Raw genomic sequence first — 24,050 nt, forward strand, 5'->3', positions numbered from 1 at the left:
GTTGACTATTTCCCTTCTTATTCTGCAAATGAGACACTACACAGGAATGATTAAAGTGAACAAAAGAATTTAATAAACATTGGAAACTTCTTAAACATGATTTTGAAACAAATCAAATGTATTAAACATTGTGAAAGTGAACATAATTTGTAAACTTTTAAAACTTTCATAAAATAACAATAAAACAACAAACCCTGCACCAACTGTCTTTTACCACTAGCTCTTCTCCTCTCTTTCCTCCCCCCCCCCCCCCCCCCCCCTCTTCCCTTGCGTCATGACCCTACCCAAGGTGGCATCAAGAGTTCGTGCAGCAAGGCGACCAGAGTTCTGTATTGGGGGGAGAGACAATGGAGGCACCATGCGGGGATGAACTGGAGCAGCTCGGGTTATGGAAGGCCCGGCTTCTGACTGGTGAGCCTCTTGCTTGGCATTGCTAGTCACAGGTGGTGTGGGTCTGGGTGTGACACAGGGGACTCCACTGTCACTGGTGGAGGCCATCAGTAGCGCATGGGCATTGACGGCTTCGCAGGTTTCGCAGCTCGCACAGATAGTCTGCGACCTGACCGTGAGTGTCACGATGCTTGCGCGGATCCTCAAGTTGTGTGTCCGCCTGTCTGTCCGTAGACTGACTTTGCCGACTCCCCCTCCGGAGATTCGACCCTGGAAGTGCTGTGCTGCAAGCAACGAGTATTGGGGCCTCGGATGGCTCATAGTCCGGGAATCTTTCATTGTTTCATCCTCGGACAAGGTGCTGATCGATGGAAAAAGAGGTGTTGAGTGTATCGGCTCCCCCCCCCCCCCCCCCCCGGAGTAGGCTGCTCCATCCGCTCCTCCTCCCCCACATGACAGCCTGAGGTGGAGGTTTCCATTGAAGGATTCGGTGCCTCCAACTGGTCATCTGGAAGTCGAAAGCAACAGACGAGTGGTTAGCAGCAGGGGAGGGGGCAGGATGACATGAGGAAGGTCACATAGCACAGGCTCATTTGAAGGACCGCCGCTACTCCATTATATGTAGTCCAGAGACACTGCATGATATTGTCCCAACCCTAATCTGCAGACACATCATCACATTGCCCCAACCCAGCCCGGGAAGTGTGCAGGACTTGCGCTCTCTATCGAATGGGGGGGGGGGGGGTCAGCACCCCCACGGGCAGCAGTCCTCTCTGAGGCACCGTGTATCAGACCGGTCACTCGCTCCTCAAGGTCTGTCAGAGGCATGGTTCAGTGCGGATTGGCAGCGCTTGTGGGACTTCTTGCCCTGCAAAGATGACAATGGGAATGGTTACCAGAGGGCCCATCTGCTCTTGTGGCACGCACACATAACCACCAAAGCACTTATACCACACTGTGTGCATTTAATACAGTCCTCTGTTTGTTTAATGGCCCTGGGTAGTTGCATGTGGTTCATGAGGAAGATGTCGGAGTGCAGAAACATCTTTTAAGATCTCAGAAAGCAATAATGTGTAAAGATCATTCATGGCAAATAGGGTGCAACATGAAGCCTACCTATACCATGAGAACAAATAGTGTGTTAGATTTAGTATTTGAGTAATGAAGGAGTGCATCAATAAAAATTGTACTTACTCTAACGACCCTGAAATGATCATTGAACCTCTTCCGGCACTGTGTGGGGGTTCTTTCGGTCAGTGTTGACGGCAGAGACCTCCTCCAGCTATTTTGCTCCAAATGTTTCTGAAGACTGATGGGAGGGGTCCACATCCGCCCCTCCTGCTTAATTCGGCCCCTCTTTGTTCTACTGCACTGACAAAGGCCTGGTTCGCCTCTGGGCTGAACCTTCTGGCTCTCTGCCTACTCTCCTTGTCCTCCATCGTGAAAATCGAATTCAAAAATGGCTGATTCAGCCCTGTGTGTACTGCGCGGGCGCTGTGTACTGCGCGGGCGCTCTCTGCCTGCATTAGAGTTTGCGATCAACAGTTGACCAGAAGCGCGGGAAGAAGAAAAGAAACATTTTATTTTTTTAATTTGCACATGCGCGGAATGTCCGTTTTTTTTGGGTCACAACTTTCTGCTCCGGCACACATTCTGTTGTGCAACGCTGGAGTTATTGCTAACGATCCTCACCATTTGCCGGAAGTTGTGCGCTCTGGTGGTATTGGTAACTCTGCGGTTTATTCAAAACAAAATGTATCAGCGATTATCGCCTGCAAACGGGCGAAATCACTAAAACCCGAAAATCCAGCCTTATAGACTGGTATTGCATTCAGTTTTAATTAACGCTTCTATTGATCTAATTTCCTACCAATATGCTTAGCAATTCTAATAAAAAGAAAACTTTCATTTTATACAGCGCCTTTCATGTCCCCAGGGCATCACGAACCACTAATGCGCAACTAATGAATTATTACTTTAAATATAGTCCCTGTTGTGTAGGCAAATGCGGCAGCCAATTTATGCAGAGCAGGATCCCACAAGTGGCAATGAGATAAATGACCAATTTAATCTATTTAGGCGGTAGTTGAGGGGGAAACATTGATCAGAGTGTCGGGCGAATTTCCTCAGCTGGTCTTTGATTAGGTATCATAGGATCTTTTATGTCCAAATGAACAGGTAGACAGGGCCCTCAGTCTAACGTCTCAAATGGATGATACACCTCAGTACTGCATTGTAGTGTCAATCAAGATATTGGCCCAGATTTTGCTGTGAAACTAACGTTGAGGCTAACAGCGCTCACATTATTTGAGTAAATTGTGCAGCACCTTCCGGTGAGCGCACGCGGAGTTAAACGTGGAAATCTGGAAGTTCCTGTCCAAGATGCGCATTCCTCCATAAGCTGCGTGAAATAGGCCATCTGTCTCCCCATTCAAATGTATTGCACAGTGTGAAGTTCCTGTACTTGCGTCATAGTCCCAGACTAAACTCGTCACAAAAAGTTAAGTCAAGTCATTTCAGTGTAAGTACTCTTAACGTTGTGGTAAGTCTTAATTATTGCCAAACAACCTCTCTGGCACTGAAATATTAACTTTGCCAAGTGCGGAGTCTCATTCCTTCAGCTTTTATTTATTGTTGGAGATTTAAAAAAATGAAATAACTATTTTTAAATTTAATTTTTTTTTAATCCCTCTCAATTCATTCTTTGTCTTTTTTTATTTTGCTTTCTATACCTGATTTGACATTGAATTCCAACTGATACTTCCTTGTTCAGATCCTGTGCTGCTCATTAACCATTCTTCAATGTGATTGGTTAAGGAGATGCACAGTTGCTTGGCCTGTTCGGACAGGTCCCTGATGCCCTCTGGAGGGCGCGGCACTGCTTGGATGTCCCATTGACAGTGCATTGCCATTCAAAACCCTGTAAAAAGGTGGCTGTCATTTGTTCACCACTCACAGCAAAATCCAGCCCACTGTGGGAGGGGGGTGGTGGCACCTTGTTGATTTCTCTGTATAACTGACTTGATTTTAGGTTGGGTTTATTGGCTTTTTATAATCTAAAGGCTCTTGACTAGCAACAAAACTATATTTAAATTTTTTTTTTAAACTTTTCTTCGCTGCCTCCCTGCTTCATCTGTCCTTTCTGTATTGAGGAGAGATGTACGGCTTTCTCCAGTGGTGCTGTGTAAACATCCATTGAGGCATATGCAAGAATGATCTAGATCAACATTCTCTCTCTCTCTTTTTTTGTTTTCTTTTCTTGCTTTACCCCCCCTGGTGGGCCCAGAAGCGACTGAAATGGAAATCCTCCCGAATAGCACAGTTAAGAAAGGTACTGTGCTGCGTGGCGAATACTTTCAACTGTGCTTTCTGCCAGTCTGTGGCAGATTGTGTTAGAGGAAGGAGAAATTCTGCAACTGCGCTATTCACCTCAACCACTTCCTGTGGCAGCGAGTTCCACATTCTCGCCACTCTCTGGGCAAAGAAATTTCTCCTGAATTCCCTATTGGATTTATTAGTGACTATCTTATATTTGTGGTCCCTAGTTCTGATGATCTCCACAAGTGGAAACATCTTCTCTACGTCTACCCTATCATAATGTTAAAGACCTCCATTAGGTAACCCCTCAGCCTTCTCTTTTCTAGTGCACCACATTTGTTCTTTGGATTTAGTTGCTCAATGTCTCTGACCCTCATATTCCTGTGGTGTCTCTGTCCCTCGGAATTGGGGCTTCCACCTTTCACCAAGTTTAAAACTTGAGTGGGGTGAGGGTTTGGAGTCATGACTTTAGTTCTGATGTTTTCTATGCTTCTTTTGAAAATTTATTGGAAGTCTTTACTAATACATCCAGTATGTTTCCCTTCTTGTGTATCAGGTATCAACAACAGCTTGTATTTATATTTTGCTTTTCACATAATAAAACATCCCAAGGCACTTCACAGGAGCGATTATTGGACACAATTTGACACTGAGCCACATAAGGAGATATTGGTCCCTATTTTCCACTTGTTGAATTTTTGCCGCCTGCACATGTTAACGTCCGATTTTTTTTTTGTGTAGGTTTGCGCCGGAAAACAAAATCGGGACTTTGGCCAAAAAAATCTTTGAATTTGGTGCAGCACTCTCTGAAGTTGGTCTGGGAGCGCGGAGCTTCAAGTCTGCGCTAAAAACTCTCTGGGCATGCACGAAAAGCTGAAGTCTTCAGGGCAACCAGAGGCGCTGAAGCCCGCTCCCTCGAAAGGAATGCTACCCCACTGCTGCCGAAAGGACCACCAAGGATCTCTTTTTTCCCCCGTCCCCCCGCTGCCACTGCTTCCCCCCCCCCCCCCCCCGCCCCTGCTGCACTCCCCACTGGCTGGACCCACTACAATCCCGGGCCAAATGGTCTTCCTGCTCCCGAACTTCACGTTGGTGGGGGGGGTGGGGCCATTCGGCCCGGGATTGCAGTGGGTTAAGCCGGTGGGGAGCAGTCCTTTTGGCCCGGAAAACTTCTTCCCTTGCTCCAAAAAGAGTCCCCTGTGGGGATGGGGAGAAAGGTACTTTATTGTGTATTCTATTGCCTCGCTCCTGTCCTCTTGTGCGCCACGCTGATTCCTTAAGTAAACATATGTTATTTTGGGGTGGTGGGGGGGGGGGTAGGGGGCTTTTGGGTAGTGTGCGCCATGCTGAAAAAAATTATGACCGTCCAAAATCGATTAAGTCCACAAAAACGACGCCGGATCCCATTTTGACTTGGGTCTGCACCAGCATTTTTAAACTGGCGCACGTGGTCGGCGCAGGCGTCCAAACATTGGCGAAAGTTGGCAAGTGAGTATTTCACGCCAAAAAATGTTTGGACGCCAAAAAACGACACACAATCGTGGCAAAAATAGGGGCCATTAGGACTGATGACCAAATGCTTGGTCAAAGCGATAGGTTTTAAGGAGCATCTTGAAGGAGGTAGAGATGTGGAGAGATTTGGGGAGGGAATTCCAGAACTTTGGGCCTAGACAGCTGAAGGCACAGCTGCCAATGGTGGAATGATTAAAATTGGGGATGGACAAGAGGCCAGAATTGGAGGAGCACAGAGAATCTGAGGGTTGTGGGGCTGGAGGTGGTTACAAAGATAGGGAGGGGCGAGACCATGGTAAACAGATGCTACCCAACCTGAGTAATTTAGTTTTAACACTATGTTAATTTATCTCTCTCCTAGATGTTTCTCTCCTAGCTGTTTGTGATTCCTTACAATGTACAAATTGGCTGCTGTACTCGCCAACATAATAGTGACTGCACTTCCTTTTTTAAAAAAAAATTGTCTGTGAAGCAATATGGAAGGCCCTCAGGATGTTAATGGCGCTATGTAAATTAAATCCTTCCTCGTATGATACTACCAAAACTCCCATTTGCTACTGATGGTCATTTTAGATTGTTCTGTTTCTACTCAGTTCTAAAGAGGAGTCCACCCATAGACTGGCGAGAATGGGAGCCATGCCTACTCCTTTCGCAACAAGGACGGACCTACCTGCTGCTGTTGACTATGAGAAGGAAGAGCCGAATGAGGATAACTACAGAAGTAAGAGAATTGCCCTTCTTTGAAGCTAGTTGGAGAGAGCGGTGTGTCTGTATTGTTTAAGTGAGAGCTCGCCACTCCAAAGCCAAGAGGACTCCAGAGTATGGTTTCAATCAATTGACTTCAGTAATATTTCTGGAGTGAGCTATATCAATGTTGTTTTATTTCAAATTTGCATGCATATAAAAACATTTTCTCTTTCAGTTGAGAGACTAGAGAAGCTGGCATTGTTCTCCTTGGAGCAGAGAAGGTTAAGGGGAGATTTAAGAAGTGTTGAAAATTGAGAGGGGTTTTGATAGAATAAATAAGAAGAGATTCCAGTGGCAGGAGGGTCAGTAACCAGACGACACAGATTTAAGGTAATTAGCAAAAGAACCAGAGGGGAGATGAGAATTTGTTTTCTGCAGTGAGGTGTGGTGATCTGGAATGCACTGCCTGAAAAGGTGGTAGCAAAGGATTCAATACTAACTTTCAAAAGGGAATCAGATAAATAATTGAAGGGGGAAAAAAATTGCAGGACTCTGGGGAAAGAGCAGGAGAGTGGGACCAATTGGGATAGCTCTTTCAAAGAGCTATCACAGGCCTGATGGGCCGAATGACCTCCTTCTATATACTGTATGATTTTTATCAACTCGGTTGGTCAGCTGTTCAAATTGGTAGCACCTTATTTGACAGACTGGCTTAGTATTTTTAAGTCGTTCCGTTTTTTTTGTACCCTTTTATATTTCTGTTTGCTGAGAATTCGGATACTGTTTTTGTGGGTTTCTACCATTGTCTGTGAAACAATATCACAATCTTATAACCTGCAAAAAATAAAAAGGCTGCTCTTGGACATTACTATTGTAACAAGCTTCTGGGTATTGTGCCAATTAATTACGTTGGCAATTTCACTTGTGATATTAAAACATGTGCACACATACCTGCTGTATATGGTTTACATAAGTTAACTCTCTGACGCGAGAAACCAGTTCACTTGCTAACCTCAAAATTTGTGGCAGCTTCCTTATTGGCTGTCAGCCATGTCTCAGTTGGTAACACTCTTGCCCATGAGATAGAAGGGTTCAAGTCCCACTCCAGCGACCTGATCGCAATCTAGGCAGACACTCCATGTGCTGCCTTTCAGGTGAGATGTTCAACTGAGGCCCTGTCTGCCCCCTCGGGTAGACTTAAAAGATCCCAAGGCCACTATTCGTAGAAGAGCAAGAGAATTCTCCCCGGGTTTAAAATTTATCTATTGTTCTACACGACTTAAAATATCTGGTGGTTAATCTTAATTGCTGTGTGTGGGATATTGCTGTGTGCTAATTGGCTGCTGTATTTCTGATACATCTTTCCCACCCACTCTGAAAACCTGGACCCGGATTATTGTTTTTAAGCATTTGAACGAATCAGTTTATAATTTCTGTGTGTAATCTGCCTGCCCTTCTCCAATCTTTTCTTCAACAGTATCCAAAGTCGAAGAACCAGTGGTGAGGGCTCCAAAGGAATTTCTACGACCTAGTCCAGAAGATGAAGAAATCTTTGGGTAAGTCCAGATATTAAGGGGAACTGACTGGGCAAGTCAGAGAGAAGCTATTTCCACTGGTTGGAGAGTCTAGGACTAGGTGACCTAGCCTAAAAATACAGCTAGGCCCCTCATAAATGAAGGTGGGAAACACTTTTGCACACAGGGCAGTAAACGTTTGGAACTTTCTTCCACAAACCGAAATTGATGCTAGGTCAATTGTTAATTTTAAATCCGTGACACAGATTTCTGTTAACCAAAGGTATTGAGGGATATGGGGCAAAGGCGGGTATATGGAGTTAGGTCACAGATCAAAATGGTGGAACAGGCTTGAGGGGCTGAATGGCCTACACCTGTTCCTATGTTCCTAAGTGTTGCAAAGAAAACAGCAATGTTTTCCTTTTTAATCTTAATAGAGCCTGTGGGATGAGCTGTGATTTAGGATATCACTGAATAGAAATCTAGGAGTTTAAATAGGGTTAGAAAGCACATTCCATGACCATGGTTACTTACTGTACTGTTGGTTATTTCTTCCATGTAACAACAACTTGCATTTATATAGTGCCTTTAATGTAGTAAAACATTACAAGGCGATTCATAGGAGCAATTTTCAAACAAAATTTGGCACTGAGATATTAGGACAGGTGACCAAAAGCTTGGTCAATGAAGGTTTTAAGAAGCGTCTTAAATGAGGAGACAGAGGTTTATGGAGGGAATTCCTGAGCTTGGGGCCTAGGCAGCTGAAGGCACAGCCACCAATGGTGGGGCAATTAAAATCATGGATGCACCAGAGGCCAGTATTAGGAGACCAGAGATCTTGGAGGGTTGTAGGGCTGGGGGAGGTTACAGAGATAGGGAGGATAATGTAAAACTTGAAACGTGTGGTATTTGAAAATCAAACGGTGGGATTTTTGCTTTTGTTGCTGAATGATGCAGTTAAGATGAACATTGCTTATAATGGCTCATCACTAAATTTCAAGCAAAGTCACTATATTCAATGGGAATTTTATTTCACAGAATCACTTCAACCAGGTGGGGGTGGGGGGAATGGGTGTCTGGATAGTAATCAAGTGTTATAGAATCATTGACTCTTACAGGACAGAGATAGCTATTTCGACTGTTGTGCCTGTGCTGGCTCTTCGAAAGAGCTGTCCAATTAGTCCCACATCCCAATTCTTTCTCCATAACCCTGAAAATTAGTCCTCTTCAACTACATGTCTACTACCTTTTGAAAGTTTCTATTGAATCTGATTCCACCACTCTTTCAGGTAGTGCATTCCAGATCTTAACAACTTCAGCCCTACAACCCTTCGAGTTCTTTGAGCTGTTCCAATTCCGATCTCTTGGGCATCCCAATTTTCATCGCTCCACCATTGGCGGCTGTGCCTTCAGTTGTCCAGGCCCTAAGCTCTGGAATTTCCTCCCTAAACCACTCCTTGTTTCTCTCAGGTTTTAAGGAGCGTCTTAAAATTTGACCAAGCTTTTAGTCACCTGTCCTTAAGTCTCCTTATGTGGCTTGGTGTCAAATTTGTTTGGTAATGCTCCTCTGAAGCACCTTGGGACATTTTACTGCATTAAAGGCACTATATAAATACAAGTTGTTGTGTGGAAAGGTTTAGGAAGTGTGAGGTAAAGACCCTCCTGGGTTATCCAAGGGGATGGAATTGGCTGAGCTAATTGAATATCACTTTTTTTTCTACTTGCGGGGGAGACCAGAACTAGGGGCCATAAATACAAGATAGTCGCCAATAAATCCAATGGGGAATGCAGGAGAAACATCTTAATCCAGAGAGTGGTTAGAATGTGGAATTCACTGCCAGATGAGACGAATAGCAGAGATACATTTAAGGGGAAGCTCGATAAGCACACGAGGAGCAAGGAATAGAAGGATATGCTGATAGGTGAAACACAGAAACATAGAAAATAGGTGCAGGAGTAGGCCATTCAGCCCTTCGAGCCTGCACCACCATTCAATAAGATCATGGCTGATCATTCACCTCAGTACCCCTTTCCTGCTTTCTCTCCATAATCCCTTTAGCCATAAGGGCCATAATCTAACACTCTCTTGAATATATATCCAATGAACTGGCATCAACAGCTCTCTGCGGTAGGGAATACCACAGGTTAACAACTCTCAGTGAAGAAGTTTCTCCTCATCTCAGTCCTAAATGGCTTACCCTTATCCTTAGACTATGTCCCCTGGTTCTGGACTTCCCCAACATCGGGAACATTCTTCCTGCATCTAACCTGTCCAGTCCCGTCAGAATTTTATGTGTTTCTATGAGATCCCCTCTCATCCTTCTAAACTCCAGTGAATACAGGCCCAGTCGATCCAATCTCTCCTCATATGTCAGTCCTGCCACCCCGGGAATCAGTCTGGTGAACCTTCGCTGCACTCCGTCAATAGCAAGAGTGTCCTTCCTCAGATTAGGAGACCAAAACTGAATACAATATTCCAGGTGAGGCCTCACCAAGGCCCTGTACAACTGCAGTAAGACCTCCCTGCTCCTATACTCAAATCCCCTAGCTATGAAGGCCAACATATCATTTGCTGCCTTCACCACCTGCATGCCAACTTTCAATGACTGATGTACCATGACACCCAGGTCTCGTTGTATCTTCCCTTTTCCTAATCTGCCGCCATTCAGATAATAATCTTCCTTCCTGTTTTTGTCACCAAAGTGGATAACCTCACATTTATCCACATTATACTGCATCTGCCATGCGTTTGCCTGCTCCCCTAACCTGTCCAAGTCAACCTGCAGCCTCTTAGTGTCCTCCTCACAGCTCACACCGCTACCCAGCTTAGTGTCATCTGCAAACTTGGAGATATTATACTCAATTCCTTCATCTAAATCATTAATGTATATTGTAAATGGCTGGCGTCCCAGCACTGAGCCCTGCGGCACTCCACTAGTCACTGCCTGCCATTCTGAAAAGGACTCGTTTCTTCCGACTCTCTGCTTCCTGTCTGCCAACCAGTTCACTATCCACGTCAGTACATTACCCCCAATACCATGTGCTTTAATTTTGCACACCAATCTCTTGTGTGGGACCTTGTCAAAATCCTTTTGAAAGTCCAAATACACCACATCCACTGGTTCTCCCTTGTCCACTCTACCAGTTATATCCTCAAAAAATTCTCGAAGATTTGTCAAGCAGGATTTCCCTTTCATAAATCCATGCTGACTTGGACCGATCCTGTCACTGCTTTCCAAATGCGCTGCTATTTCATCTTTAATAATTGATTCCAACATATTTCCCGCCTAATAAGGATTTCCTTCAGTCCCTTCTTCTCACTAGGTCCCCTAGTATTTCCAGGTGGTTATTTGTGTCGTCCTTCGTGAAGACAGACCAATGTATTTGTTCAGCTGGTCTGCCATTTCTTTGTTCCCGTTATAAATTCACCTGAATCTGACTGCAAGGGACCTACGTTTGTCTTCACTAATCATCTTTTTCTCTTCACACATCTATAGAAGTGTTTGCAGTCAGTTTTTATATTCCCAGCAAGCTTCCTCTCATACTCTATTCCCCCTTCCTAATTAAACCCTTTGTTCTCCTCTGCTGAATTATAAAATTCTCCCAGTCCTCATGTTTGCTGCTTTTTCTGGCCAATTTATATGCCTTTTCCTTTGATTTAACACTATCCTTAATTTCCCTTGTTGGCCACGGTTGAGCCACCTTCCCCGTTTTATTTTTACTCCAGACAGGGATGTACAATTGTTGAAGTTCATCCATGTGATCTTTAAATGTCTGCCATTTTATATCCACTGTCAACCCTTTAAGTGTCATTCACCAGTCTATTCTAGCCAATTCACGTCTCATACCATTGAAGTTACCTTTCCTTAAGTTCAGGACCCTAGTCTCTGAATTAACTGTGTCATTCTCCATCTTAATAAAAAAATTTTACCATATTATGGTCACTCTTCCCCAAGGGGCCTCACACAACAAGATTGCTAATTAGTCCTTTCTCATTACTCATCACCCAGCCTAGGATGGCCAGCCCTCTACTTGGTTCCTTGACATATGGTTGATAAAACCATCCCTAATACACTCCAGGAAATCCTCCTCCACCGCATTGCTACCAATTTGGTTAGTCCAATCTATATGTAGATTGAAGTCACCCATGACAACTGCTGTACCTTTATTGCACGCATACCTAATTTCTTGTTTGATGCCATCCACAACCTCACTACTACTGTTTGGTGGTCTATACACAACTCCCACTAGCATTTTCTGCCCTTTGGAATTCCGTAGCTCCACCCATACCGATTCCGCATCATCCAAGCTAATGTCCTTCCTTACTATTGCGTTAATTTCCTCTTTAACCAGCAACGCCACCCCACTCCTTTTCCTTTCTGTTTATCCTTCCTGAATGTTGAATACCCCTGGATGTTGAGTTCCCAGCCTTGGTCACTCTGGAGCCATGTCTCTGTGATGCCAATTATATCATATTCGTTACTTGTTGCCTGCAGAATTAATTTGTCCACCTTATTACGAATACTCCTCGCATTGAGGCACAGAACTTTCAGGCTTGTCTTTTTAACACACTTTGCCCCTTTAGAATTTTGCTGAAATGTGGCCCTTTTTGCCTTGAGTTTCTCTGCCTTCCACTTTTAATTTACTTCTTTCTATCTTTTGCTTCTGCCCCATTCTACTTCCCTCTCTTCCTACATAGGTTCCCATCCCCCTGCCATATTAGTTTAATCCCTCCCCAACAGCACTAGCAAACAATCCCCCTCGGACATTGGTTCCGGTCCTGCCCAGGTGCAGACCATCCGGTTTGTACTGGTCCCACCTACCCCAGAACCGGTTCCGATGTCCCAGGAATTTGAATCCCTCCCTTCTGCACCACTCAAGGCACGTATTCATCTAAGCTATCCTGCTATTCCTACTCTGACTAGCACGTGGCACTGGTAGCAATCCTGAGATTACTACCTTTTTGAGGTCCTACTTTTTATTTTAGCTCCTAGCTCCCTAAATTCGTCTCGCAGGTCCTCATGCTGTTTTTTTACCTACGTCAGGTCGGGGAGTTAGCACTGGTGGCGAAAACAAGACAAAGCAACTCCTCCCGCTTCTACTTGCCTGAACTCTCCCGCTTACCGAACTCTTACCTTTGCACTCTGAGCTGCTGCTGCGCTCCGTGCAGGTCTGCACAAAGCCCTCTCTTTTTATACTGTTTCTAGCTGACTCACCTGGCCTGTTTCGGGAACCAGTTTTTACTAGCTGGCCAATTAACTAAGCTAGCTTGCTGGTTTGTCTCTGCTTAAACCTACAAGAATCCTATCCGTTTTTAATATTTCAGTTTTACTTAAACTTGTAATCTTATTTTACCTTTAGAAGCTACTAGAAATTGTCACTAGTAATTTACACCAACCTTGAAATGGTTTAAAAGGGATTAACTGTTAAAGTTCTCCCACTTACCAAACTCTTACCTTTGCACACTGAGCTGTTGCTGCACTCCGGATGGGAGGAGGCTGATGTGGACCAGTCAGGCTGAACGGCCTGCTTCTGTGCTGTACATTCTATGTAATGTCTTTCAAATCTTATTTAAATTCAGTAACATCCACAGTTGATGAACAAACCTTGTTATTTAAGTGGAGTTCATCACAGTTTGCAATGTTTATCTGCCCTGATCAGACTGCTTTTGAAGGGTGTAGCTGAATAAAAATGTCATCTGACCACTGTTATTTAATGAATTGCCTAACTCTGGAGACTACTTCTTACTTCCTCCCCCACCCGCCCTTCTAAAAACAAATCTTGTGGGTTAGAAGATACAATGCAGCATATTGCTGCCTGATTAGTATCTGTTAGTTCTGCCTATTTCTGATCGTTTTTGCCTCTGATATATCTAATCATTGCTAGACACGCATCTGGTCTCTGCTTCCGACAACAAACAATCTGTTTATTGCAGCAACACAAGGGATATTGTCTGATGGGTCCCAAGCATTTTCCAGTCTAGGCTGACTATCCTGGGCAGTTGTCAATAGTTCTACTTCAGCAACCCGCATTGACATGGAAATGAGTTTGTTTTGTGATTTGGGCACTAACGGGTGCAAAATAGGCAGTCCAGGTTGCAGGGGAATGAAGACTGACAGTATAAACTGAATACTATGTACAAAATCTTTGAGTTTGGTTTGCAAGTGTTGAGGAATGCGTAATAGCCTTGAAGCTAATTCCGTGGACCATTTAATATTTGTTTTTCATTAAAAATGCTTTCATGTATTTTCTGAAAGCTGCATAGCATTGTGATCTGGGATGTTTCCTGTTTTTAGTCTGGCTGCAACAACGTTGCTTTGGAAGATATATTTTTGGCAGCTGAAATGTACTGCTGTCAAGGTCTTGACATCATGTCAGTTTATATCTTGGGCACTTCAATTGTAACTAATCCATTGTGGGTTTTTTTGGTGAAGGGCTAAGTTGCCAACTCTGGTTGGACATATTCCTGGATGTTTTATTTCATGACCACCCCGCCCCCCCCATTGGTTGCCCGACATGTCCAGCCTTGCAGCACCTCTGCCTTCCCATTACTTCTTTTGGTCTTTCCCATCGGCATGGAGGAAGGACAAAATGTTACGCATTTTGTAACTCGTAATTTGATACAGCATTATCTGTGCATATCCAGGAAGAGTCCCCTAGTCTATGTCCAGACTATTCTTCATCCAACATACCTACAAACTTGCAGTTGATATGCATTTGCTCCTATGTTTGGCCACATTGAATAACTCAAATTACCACAAATGCCACTGGAAAGACTGGTGTTTTGTTCATCAAAAAGCTTTAGGAGAGCTTTACCTTGCCCCAAATGTTAATCCTCCCCCCTGCCCCCCCCAGGGTTTAACTTGAGGTGGGAGACCCTTGAGAGCTGGGAATGTTAACCCAACATCTCTTTCGGGTACAAACAATCCTGCTGTGCAATTCCAGCATTTTTTCTTTCTATAGCAACAATAATGTAACGTAGGCCTAACCAATGATCTCACTCAGAAGGTTACAAAGGAACGGAAGGAGGCCATTCAACCCCTCAAGCCTGTTCTTCCATTCAGTTAGATCATGGATGCTGTGCATCTTAACTATATCTACCCACCTTGATTCCGTATCCTCTAATACCCCTTGCCAACAAAAATCTATCAATCTCAGTTTTGAAATTTTCAATTGATCTCCAGCTTCCACAGCTTTTTGAGGGAGAGAGTTCCAGATTTCCACCACCCTTTGTATGAAGAAATACTTCCTGACAACACCCCTGAATAGCCTAGCTCCAACGTTGAGGTTCTGACCTCCCCCCCCCCCCCCCCCCCCCCCCCAAAACAGGGTTTAATAGTTTTTCTCTCTCTACCCCTATAAACTCACTTTAATCATCTTAAAAACTTAAAACACTTGCATCTGCAGTGTTTGGTGCCATGACATGCATTAAAATTCAATATACTAGAGTTAAAATGCATTGCCGAACTGTGGTTCTGATATTTTTGTGACTTAACTTAGCATGTTCTGTTTTCCATAGCCCTGATACAAAAATGGTGCAGTTCAAGAAAGGAGAGAGTGTTGGCCTCCGGCTAGCTGGCGGTAATGATGTAGGGATCTTCGTGGCGGGAGTTCAAGATGGAAGTCCAGCTGAGAATGAAGGGCTTGAGGAAGGAGATCAACTTCTTAAGGTAAAGGACCAACCACTGTGCTTCTACCTGTAAACTTACCTGGGTACAAATACTTATTCGAGAGTTATGCACACAACAACAATGACGGACAGAAAAAGACCCTGTGGTCCATCCAGCTTGACCCGCACAATTGTGCATCACAATATGTACACTCCTCACAGCACCCAAAACCATCAACTGGAGAGGCAGAAAACAGGCTTAAAAACCCAGACCAATTTGGGGAAAAGAAACTGGGAAATTTGAAGGCTTCAAGGCTGTGAAATGAGCCAAAATTGACTTGAGAATAATTGGTTTTAAATTTAAATAGAAAATAATGGGACATATGGGAGCGTAAAGGTTGTAATAGGAATGAGAGGATTGGTTCAAGAGTAGCACATCATGTTGTTTCCAGTGGAGTACAATTCACTGTACTTCTAGCCTGTTTGAATGTCTACTGAGTATTTTTATTGCAATAGTGTCTTTCAAAAATCAGAGCGACTTGTACAGAAATGTGATTTCTGTTGTAGATTTAATTGTAAGATTTTATTGTGGTTGTAATATTAAACATGTCTCACAAATAAGTTATGGGACACTGGTTTATCATTGGTAGAAGCCAAGATTGTACACTGTGAATCTCCATATAGCAAATTCACATCTATTTGCCCCTCAAGGTGGAAGAATCATCCTGATGTTGATTATCACATCAGACTTATTTTGCACATCCTGGAATCCTGGACAACTTATTTCAACTGTTAGATTAAGAAACCACGTTAAGTGTGCAAATTTGGTTGAGTTTGACTATAAAAGATGCTAAGGCGTTAGACTTGGATGTAATGGTAGTCTTCTCGAGCTCCACTTTGTACAAACCTTGTAGCGACGGTTTAAATCCTACCTGCCCAGCACACCTGAAGGATGAAGTGCCTGCTGCCTGGGGCTGCATGTCCCCAGCGCGGAGCGGCGCCTGGGGCTGCGTGTCCCCAGTGCGGAGTGGAGAATCAGCAAATTGGTACTTAATGTGAAGTGTTTTAATAGAGTGGATAGAGAGAAACTGTTTCCAGTGGCAGGAGGGTCGATAACCAGAGAACACCGATTTAAGGTAATTAGCAAAAGAACCAGAAGGGAGATGAGTTTTTTTTACGTAGCGACTTATGATCTGAAATGCACTGCTTGAAAGGGTGGTGGAAGCAGATTCAATATTCATTTTCAAAGGGAATTGGATAAATGCTTGAAAAAAGAAAAACATTTCGGGGCTATATTGGGAAAGAGCAGGGAATGGGAATGAATTGGATAGCTCTTTGAAAGATCAGGCACTATGGGCTGAATGGCCTCCTTCCGTGCTGTAAGATTCGATGAATACCAGACCAAAAGATGTTTGAAGGGTTGAATTCAATCTGAAGGATCTGTTGGCCAAATCGACGCTGCTTTGGTGCAGTTTATTTTTTATAACTTAGTTTCTTTGCAGTGAACAATCCTATAAATTATAGATGAGTGATCTTCTTTGTTGTATATCCCACAGGTAAATGCCATGGATTTCCGTAGTATTGTGCGTGAAGAAGCTGTTCTCTACCTTTTAGAAATCCCGAAAGGTGAAGATGTGACCATCCTTGCTCAGAGCAAATATGATGGTATGTAATCTAGGTCATGACACTTGCTGAAAGCTGTACTGACTTGCTAAAGGAAGGCGGGACAGAAAAACCAAATCTTCCACTTATTTGGATGGGAGAATTCAATCAGGGTTTCTTGTCTATCGGCTTAGCTTGGTGAGTAGCACTCTTGTCACACCTCTGATTCAGAAGGTTGTGGGGTCTAGCCCCATTCCAGAGAATTGAGCACGTAATCTAGCCTGATATTTCAGTGCAGTGCTGAGGGGGAGTGCTGCACTATCTGAGGTGTATCCTTTGGAAGAGATTTTTAAAAATTCATTCATGGGAAATGGGCATTGCTGGCAAGGCCAGCATTTATTGCCCTTGAGAAGGTGGCAGTGAGCCACTGCCTTGAACCACTACTGTCCATGTGGTGAAGCTAGCTTGTGCTGTTAGGGAGGGAATTCCAGGATCTTGATCCAGTGACTATGAAGGAACGGCAATATATTTCCAAGTCAGGATGGTGTGTGACTTGGAGGGGAACTTGGAGGCGGTGGTGTTCCCATGCACCTGTTACCCTTGTCCTTCTAGGTGGTAGAGGTCGCAGGTTTGGGAGGTGCTTTTGAAGAAGCTTTGATGAGTTTCTGCAGTGCATCTTGTCAATGGTACACACTGCAGCCACGGTGCACCAGTGGTGGAGGGAGTGAATATTTTAAGGTGGTGGATGGGCTGCTTTGTCCTGGATGGTGTCGAGCTTCTTGAGTGTTGTTGGAGCTGCACTCATCCAGGCAAGTGGAGAGTATTCCATCACACTCCTGACTTGTGCCTTGTAGATGGTGGAAAGGTTTTCTTAGACTGATGCCCCCTCTACCCTCTTGGCTGGATATAAAAGATATCATGGCAAAGAAGAGCAGGAGAAATTCTCCTGATGTCCTGGTCCTGGCCATCAATTATCGTTCAACACTAATAAATAAAACACATTATTTATTTTATTGCTGCTAATGGGACCTTGTCTGCAGATGTACTGTTGTATTTCTCTACATAACAATGACTGCACTTCAAGAATAATTCATTGGTTATGAACTGCCTTGGGATGTCTTGAGGATGTGAAAGGCACTATATAAATGAGATTGTTTTTCTTTTAGTGTTTAAGTATTTACCTTCATGTGAACACTTTGGAATTTTTTCCCCCTTCTGTTGACAATAGAGAATTTTTTTTTTTTTTGAACGACTCTGATTCTTCATACACTAGTGAGTAAGTAACTGACAATTAGAAGGCTATAGTCATAGAATTATAGAATGATACAGCACAGAAGGAGGCCATTCGGCCCATCTTCCCTGTGCCGGTTCTTTAAAAGAGCTATCCAATTAGTCACATTCTTCCTTGCTCTAGACAGTCTAGGAGCATGGACAGTAGTATGCAGGTGCACTCCCAGGATGTCCCTTGGCTTTATCTTCGTGGTACTTGTAATTGTGTTCTCTAGGCTACTTGCAATCCACCACCCGATCACCTGTGGCTCTCCGCAGAATTACTGTTCTCTTTCTGGTCCACTGTCCACACCTCTTCAGCTCCTGGCATGTTTCTGGAACCCAAAAAGTTGAGATTGGGATTATCAGACACACAAAAGCTGAAGTACAATATGGATATGCTGCACCTGTTGTTTTTTTCTTTTAAACAGAAAATGTTGGAAAACACTCCAAGTTGGGCAGCATCTGTGTAGAGAGAGAAACAGAGTTGTCATTTTAGGGCAATGACCTTTCATCAGAATGTTCTGAACTTTCTGATAAAAGGTCATTGCCCTAAAACTAAAAGAAAAACAACCTTATTTATATAGTGCCTTTCACATCCTCAAGACATCGATCTGAAACGTAGGGGATGATTTTAACCTTGGCGGACGGAAATCCCACGGGATCAGGTGGCATGCTGGTTTTACACCCCGCCCGATATTACACAACAGGAGATTAAAAATCTGGCAGGATGCAACGTTCCCTGTATGCCGATCTCTCTGCCGGTCCCGCGGGTGTAAAACCAGCGCTTCAATTTGCTGACGGGCAGGGTAGGTTAAAATTTCCCCCGCCTGTTAATTCTGCTTCTCTTCCCTCTCCACAGATGCTACCTGACCTGCTGAGTGTTTTCCAGCATTTTCTGTGTCTATATCAGATTGCCTGCAGTATTTTGCTTCTGTACTTTTTAAAAAAAAAAATGTATCTGTCATCATTGCATGACGTGGAATTCTCACACTCTTGAATATTTAGAAACTTCTGAGAGGTGTGAGGAATTCCAGGCTGCCTGATATCTCATTTCAACTAAATAAAAACTAGATACTCGCACTGAAACTAGCCCCAATGTAACAATAGTAAAATCACTCCGAATTCAACCATATGGCTTTCATAAAATTATATTAAAAATAATTCCGTAGTGTATTTTTTTTAAATCCCCTTGCAATATCTTCCAATTCCCTCAATCTGTCCCTGTATATTTTATTTTAACTTCACAGATCCTGTGTTAGTTTTTATGTAATCAATCTGGAAGTGGAACCCAATTGCTCAAAAATTTGCCTCCAATTTAAAATTGTCTCCAGGCACTCTTAAATAAATTTGAGCTAGTCAATTTTCAAGAGTGCAAAGATTAATTATGTCTTGCTATCAAAGTGATCATCCGCCGAACATCAATGCTTGATGGAAAATGATGGAGCGAATCTTTGGGAGCAAACTGCCGGAGAATCTAATACCAGCCAATAGGACAAGCCAGATCAACTTGATGACCCTTCATTTTTAAGGAAGCGACATCTCAAAACCATATGTTGCGATGTACCTGTATTTGCAAAAATCCTTAAGTTCCTCATTGAAGGCAGTGGAAACTCCAAGATAAGGAGTTTGTCCAGCAGCATCATATGGTATCCGCACATGTGTAAATGGTCATTATTTAGTTGGACAATTACCTGTGCCCTTTATTGTATTGCAACTGTAAATAAAGTTAGCAACTGTTCATTTATAAATGCATCCTATCTTTTTTTTCTCCCTGCCAGTGTACAAAGATATTATCAACTCTGGCCGTGGTGATTCGTTCTTCATTAGGACACACTTTGAGTATGAGAAAGAGAGTCCGCAAAGCTTGAATTTCAACCGAGGGGAAGTCTTCAAGGTTTTGGACACTCTGTATAATGGCAAACTGGGAAACTGGCTAGCAGTAAGAATTGGTCCCGACAACATCAAACAACTAGAGAAGGGAATCATTCCGAATAAAAGCAGGTAAATTCTGATGTGTAATGTTCAGTGTCAGCAGCTCCTTGGTTTAAAAAAAAATCAAAAGAAATAGGAGCAGGAGTAGGCCATACGCCCCTTGATACGATAATAGCTGATGTTCTACCTCAACTCCACTTTCCTGCTCTTATCCCCATATCCCTTGATTCCCTTAGTACCCAAAAATCTATCAATTTCTGTCTTAAATATACCCATGACTGAGCATTCACAGCCCTCTGGGATAGAGAATTCCAAAGATTCACAACCTTTAGTGAAGAAATTTCTCCTTATCTCTGGCCTAAATGGCTGATCCCTAGTTCTAGACACTCCAGCCTGCGGCTTTTATCCTATGCTCCAGGACACAAGGTTCGGATGGGCTGAAAAGCTAGAAAACAGTTGGGTGTTTGAGATTTACAATGGTCAACCTCATTCACAAATATATTATTTGCTATTTTATATAAATATCAATTCGGAATTGAGTATCTTGTCCCCATGTAAATACAAATTGTGTGTCTTTTTGTTTTGAGGTTAAACTAGGTTCATGTCTTTTTTAAAAAAAAAAATGTTACCACAGATCAGTCTGAATGCTGCACATCTCGAGTTAGTGTATTTGCTTTTACTGTGCAGTCGATCACAGGAGTGTTACCAGACAAAATCTGACACCAATCAATGAAAGGGGATGCTAGGACACGTGATCAAAAGCTTGGTCAAAGATGTAGATTTTCAGGAGCGTCTTCATGGAGGAAAGAGGTGGAGATGTTTTTAAGGAGGGAATTCCAGAGCTTGGGGCCAAGGTGTCTGAAGGCACAGCCACCAATGGTGAAACAATTAAAATCGGGGATTCACAAGAGGCCAGAATTGGAGGAGTGCAGAGATCTGAGGGTTGTAGGGCTAGAGGAAGTTAGAGATAGGTTACAAATAAAATGTCTGATATTTAGATTCTCTGATCATCGCTAAATCTATTTACAAAAGCAAAATACTGCTATATCTGTTTAACGGTTAATATTGATTCCTGGCAAAAAGGTGGGAATGTTTCTGTGATGATGGTGCAGTTTCTGGTCAGTACCCTACTCTTGGCCTCAAGTTAATTTTGTTTTAAATTGAAGGGCGGTGACTGTATCCGTTAAGTATTTCACAGCGATCTGCATATTTTATGAACTAATATATCTTTGTGTACCTGAAACTAATATCCCGTTAGAGCTGAGCAGATGTCCAACGTGCAGAATGTCCAGAGAGTGACTTCAAGTGACCGAGGGGACTTCTGGAGATCACGGGGTCAGAGGGCAGCAATGAAGAAGAATCTTAGAAAAAGTCGCGAGGACCTCACGGCCATACCTGTTGGTACGAAGTTCCCAGCGTACGAAAAGGTTGTTCTTCGGGAAGGTAAGAGAACTATTTGTATGATCCGCATATCTTGTGTGTGAATTTTTTTTTCTGATGAATAGTTAGATTTTCCAATTTTTTTTAGTTTCCCCCCCTCCCCATCTCCCTGCCCTCCCCTCCTTGAATTAGATAAGCTGTGAGCAAATATGTGCTTTTTAGGTCAAAAATAGAACCTTCTGGTTTTAATCAGAAATATAGTTTTGGAGGAATAAAAGTAAAGTAGTATAAATAACTATTCCAACTGCAGAAAATATAATGTTAAGTATGCCCCATTGGCTGCACCTCCTGTACTTCATTAAAAGAAAGAAAAGGAAGACTTGCATTTATATAGTGCCTTTCACAACATCACTGAAAACAGAGTCTCTGGCCATTATTGCATTGCTGTTTGTGGGAGCTTGCTGTGCACAAATTGGCTGCCATGTTTCTGACATTACAGCAGTGACTACACTTCAAAAGTACTGTAAAGGGCTTTGGGATGTCCTGAGGTCATGAAAGGCGCTATATAAATGCATGTCTTTCTGTACTTGGTGGTGAATATTAACCTTTATTTGAGATAGAATTGTTGCCAAGAGGCACTGTATTTTAAGTAATTCTGGATGCTCTACCAATGCACCAACTAGCCACTTACATCCTTTTGCTATTTTAGCTGGCTTTAGGAGGCCTGTAGTGCTCTTTGGGCCCATTGCTGATGTAGCTACAGAGAAGCTGGCAACAGAATTACCCGCATCCTACAAAACTGCCAGTAAGTAAATTATTTACATCAGTGTATTTAACAGTAGTCTGTGCATGTCTGGACAATGTATTCATGAAGAAGTCAAAACCACTCGATTGTAAAATAATTGTTATTTTAGAAACCGAACCCAGGGATGCAGGTGCAGAGAAGTCTACTGGTGTAGTTCGATTGAACACAGTCAGACAGATCATTGAAGAGGTAAGAATCATTATTTGGTCAACAACCTGCATTTATAGATCACCTTGAATGTAGTAAAACATCCCAAGGTGCTTCATAGCAGTGTAATCAGACAAAATTTGATACCAAGCCACATGAGATATTAGGTAAGTTTTAAGGAGTGTCTTAAAGGAGGAGAGAGAGGCAAAGAGCTTTAGGGAGGGAATTCCAGAGCTTAGGGCCTGGGTAGCTGAAGGCACGGCCACCAATGGTGGAAATTGGGGATGCTCAAGAGGCCGAAATTGGGGATGCTCACGAGGCCGGAATTGGATGAACTTACAGATCTGGGAGGATTGGAGGATTGTAGGGTTGTAGGAGGTGATAGCAGTATATTACATAGAATCTGTTTAAATACTTTATAAATAATCAGTAAAACAGTTGCGTGTACAAATTTATCTTCAAATTACAAAAATTGATCAGCTTATATTAAGTGGTTTCCAGGGTGAAAATTACATTTGTATGACAATTGTATTCATTGCTGGATTACATAATGTTGATGCGCAGAAAGTGTGAAACCAATTGCCTGCCTACACTTTATCTATTTTTGAGCAAGTATCATGTTTCAAATCTTCAAAGAATCAATATCTTTTTCAGAATTAACCTATGAAAAATGACCTCAATGGTTTTTTTTTTCACCTGTTCATTCATCAGCATTGCTGGCAAGGCCAGCATTTATTGCCCATCCCTAATTGCTCTCGAGAGTGTGGTGGTGAGCCACCTTCTTGAGCCGCTGCAGTCCGTGTGGTGAAGGTGCTCCCACAATGCTTTTGGGAAGGGAATTCCAAGTGTGGGTGGGACGAACATGGTTAGGAGGCGGGAAGGGGGGGGGGGGAGGGGGCGGTGGGTATTTTGTTTGAGCGGAAGGGTGGCGTGCTTCCTGTAACATATTTCTTTTGACACTGCTGGGTCAGGTTGTAAGGAGTGGATATTTTGCCCGGCATTTTTGGGATGGTGTCCATTGATTCAAATAATTCTTTTCAACAGCTCTATAAAAAGATCTCATCTATTATTTGAACTTGATAAAAGTAGCTCTACAGTTCCATTTACCCATTTTATAAACACCAGAATTTTATTTCTACCAAACGGATTCATCTATAAATAAAGATAATAGAAAGACTTGCATTTCTACAGTGCCTTTCACAACCCAAAGCACTTTGCAGCTAATGAAGTACTTTTGAAGGGTAGTCACTGTTGTAAAGTAGGAAATGTGGCAGCCAATTTGAGCACAGCAAGATCTCACAGACAGCAACGAGATAAATGATCAGATAATCTGTTTTTAGTGATGTTGGTTTAAAGATAAATGTTGGCCGAGGACACCGGGGAACACTCCCCTGCTCTTCTTCGAATAGTGGCCATGGGATCGTTTACACCCAGCTGAGAAGGTAGATAGGGCCTCGGTTTAACATCTGATCCGAAAGACGTGTGTGCAGTGCTGCACTCCCTCAGTACTGCACTGGGTGTGTCCGCCTGGATTTAGTGTTCAATTCTCTGGATGTGGGACTTGAACCCACATTCACGAGACTTGAGTGCTCCAAACTGAGCCACAGCTGATATTTTACCATTTTATTGGAATGATTTTCCATTCACTTTTTTTCTTAAAATTGCAGAAATTCAATCTGTACTTCATATGAAAACAGGATGCAAGCTAAAATTCAACCAGCCCCAATTAGTGAAGCTTTCGCTGTTGCCTGAAAGTTGTCTAAGTGACATCATACAACTAAGCTACATTGAAGCAAAACAAGGTGTTTTTTTTGAAGTCTTGGACTTGTAAATGTTAGGAGAAAATTCTCAAGGAAATAAATTTGAGATTGGACGTACTGTG

The 24,050-nt window shown here is 43.0% G+C and overlaps 1 protein-coding gene across 4 annotated transcripts in view; it reads left to right on the forward strand.

The window, feature by feature from the left end:
• tjp2a (tight junction protein 2a (zona occludens 2)) overlaps positions 1–24,050 on the forward strand; it is a 196,335-nt gene that overhangs the window by 144,839 nt on the left and 27,446 nt on the right. For all 4 annotated transcript variants that reach the window (XM_070887244.1, XM_070887235.1, XM_070887263.1 and 1 more), the window contains exons 9-16: positions 5,814–5,941; positions 7,385–7,463; positions 14,941–15,091; positions 16,587–16,695; positions 19,683–19,905; positions 21,095–21,279; positions 21,926–22,021; positions 22,131–22,210. In XM_070887244.1, the coding sequence (XP_070743345.1) occupies positions 5,814–5,941; positions 7,385–7,463; positions 14,941–15,091; positions 16,587–16,695; positions 19,683–19,905; positions 21,095–21,279; positions 21,926–22,021; positions 22,131–22,210 (1,051 nt within the window). The remainder of the gene's footprint in view (positions 1–5,813; positions 5,942–7,384; positions 7,464–14,940; positions 15,092–16,586; positions 16,696–19,682; positions 19,906–21,094; positions 21,280–21,925; positions 22,022–22,130; positions 22,211–24,050) is intronic.

The sequence above is a fragment of the Pristiophorus japonicus genome, chromosome 1 (assembly GCF_044704955.1).
Source record: "Pristiophorus japonicus isolate sPriJap1 chromosome 1, sPriJap1.hap1, whole genome shotgun sequence".
NCBI lineage: Eukaryota > Metazoa > Chordata > Chondrichthyes > Pristiophoridae > Pristiophorus > Pristiophorus japonicus.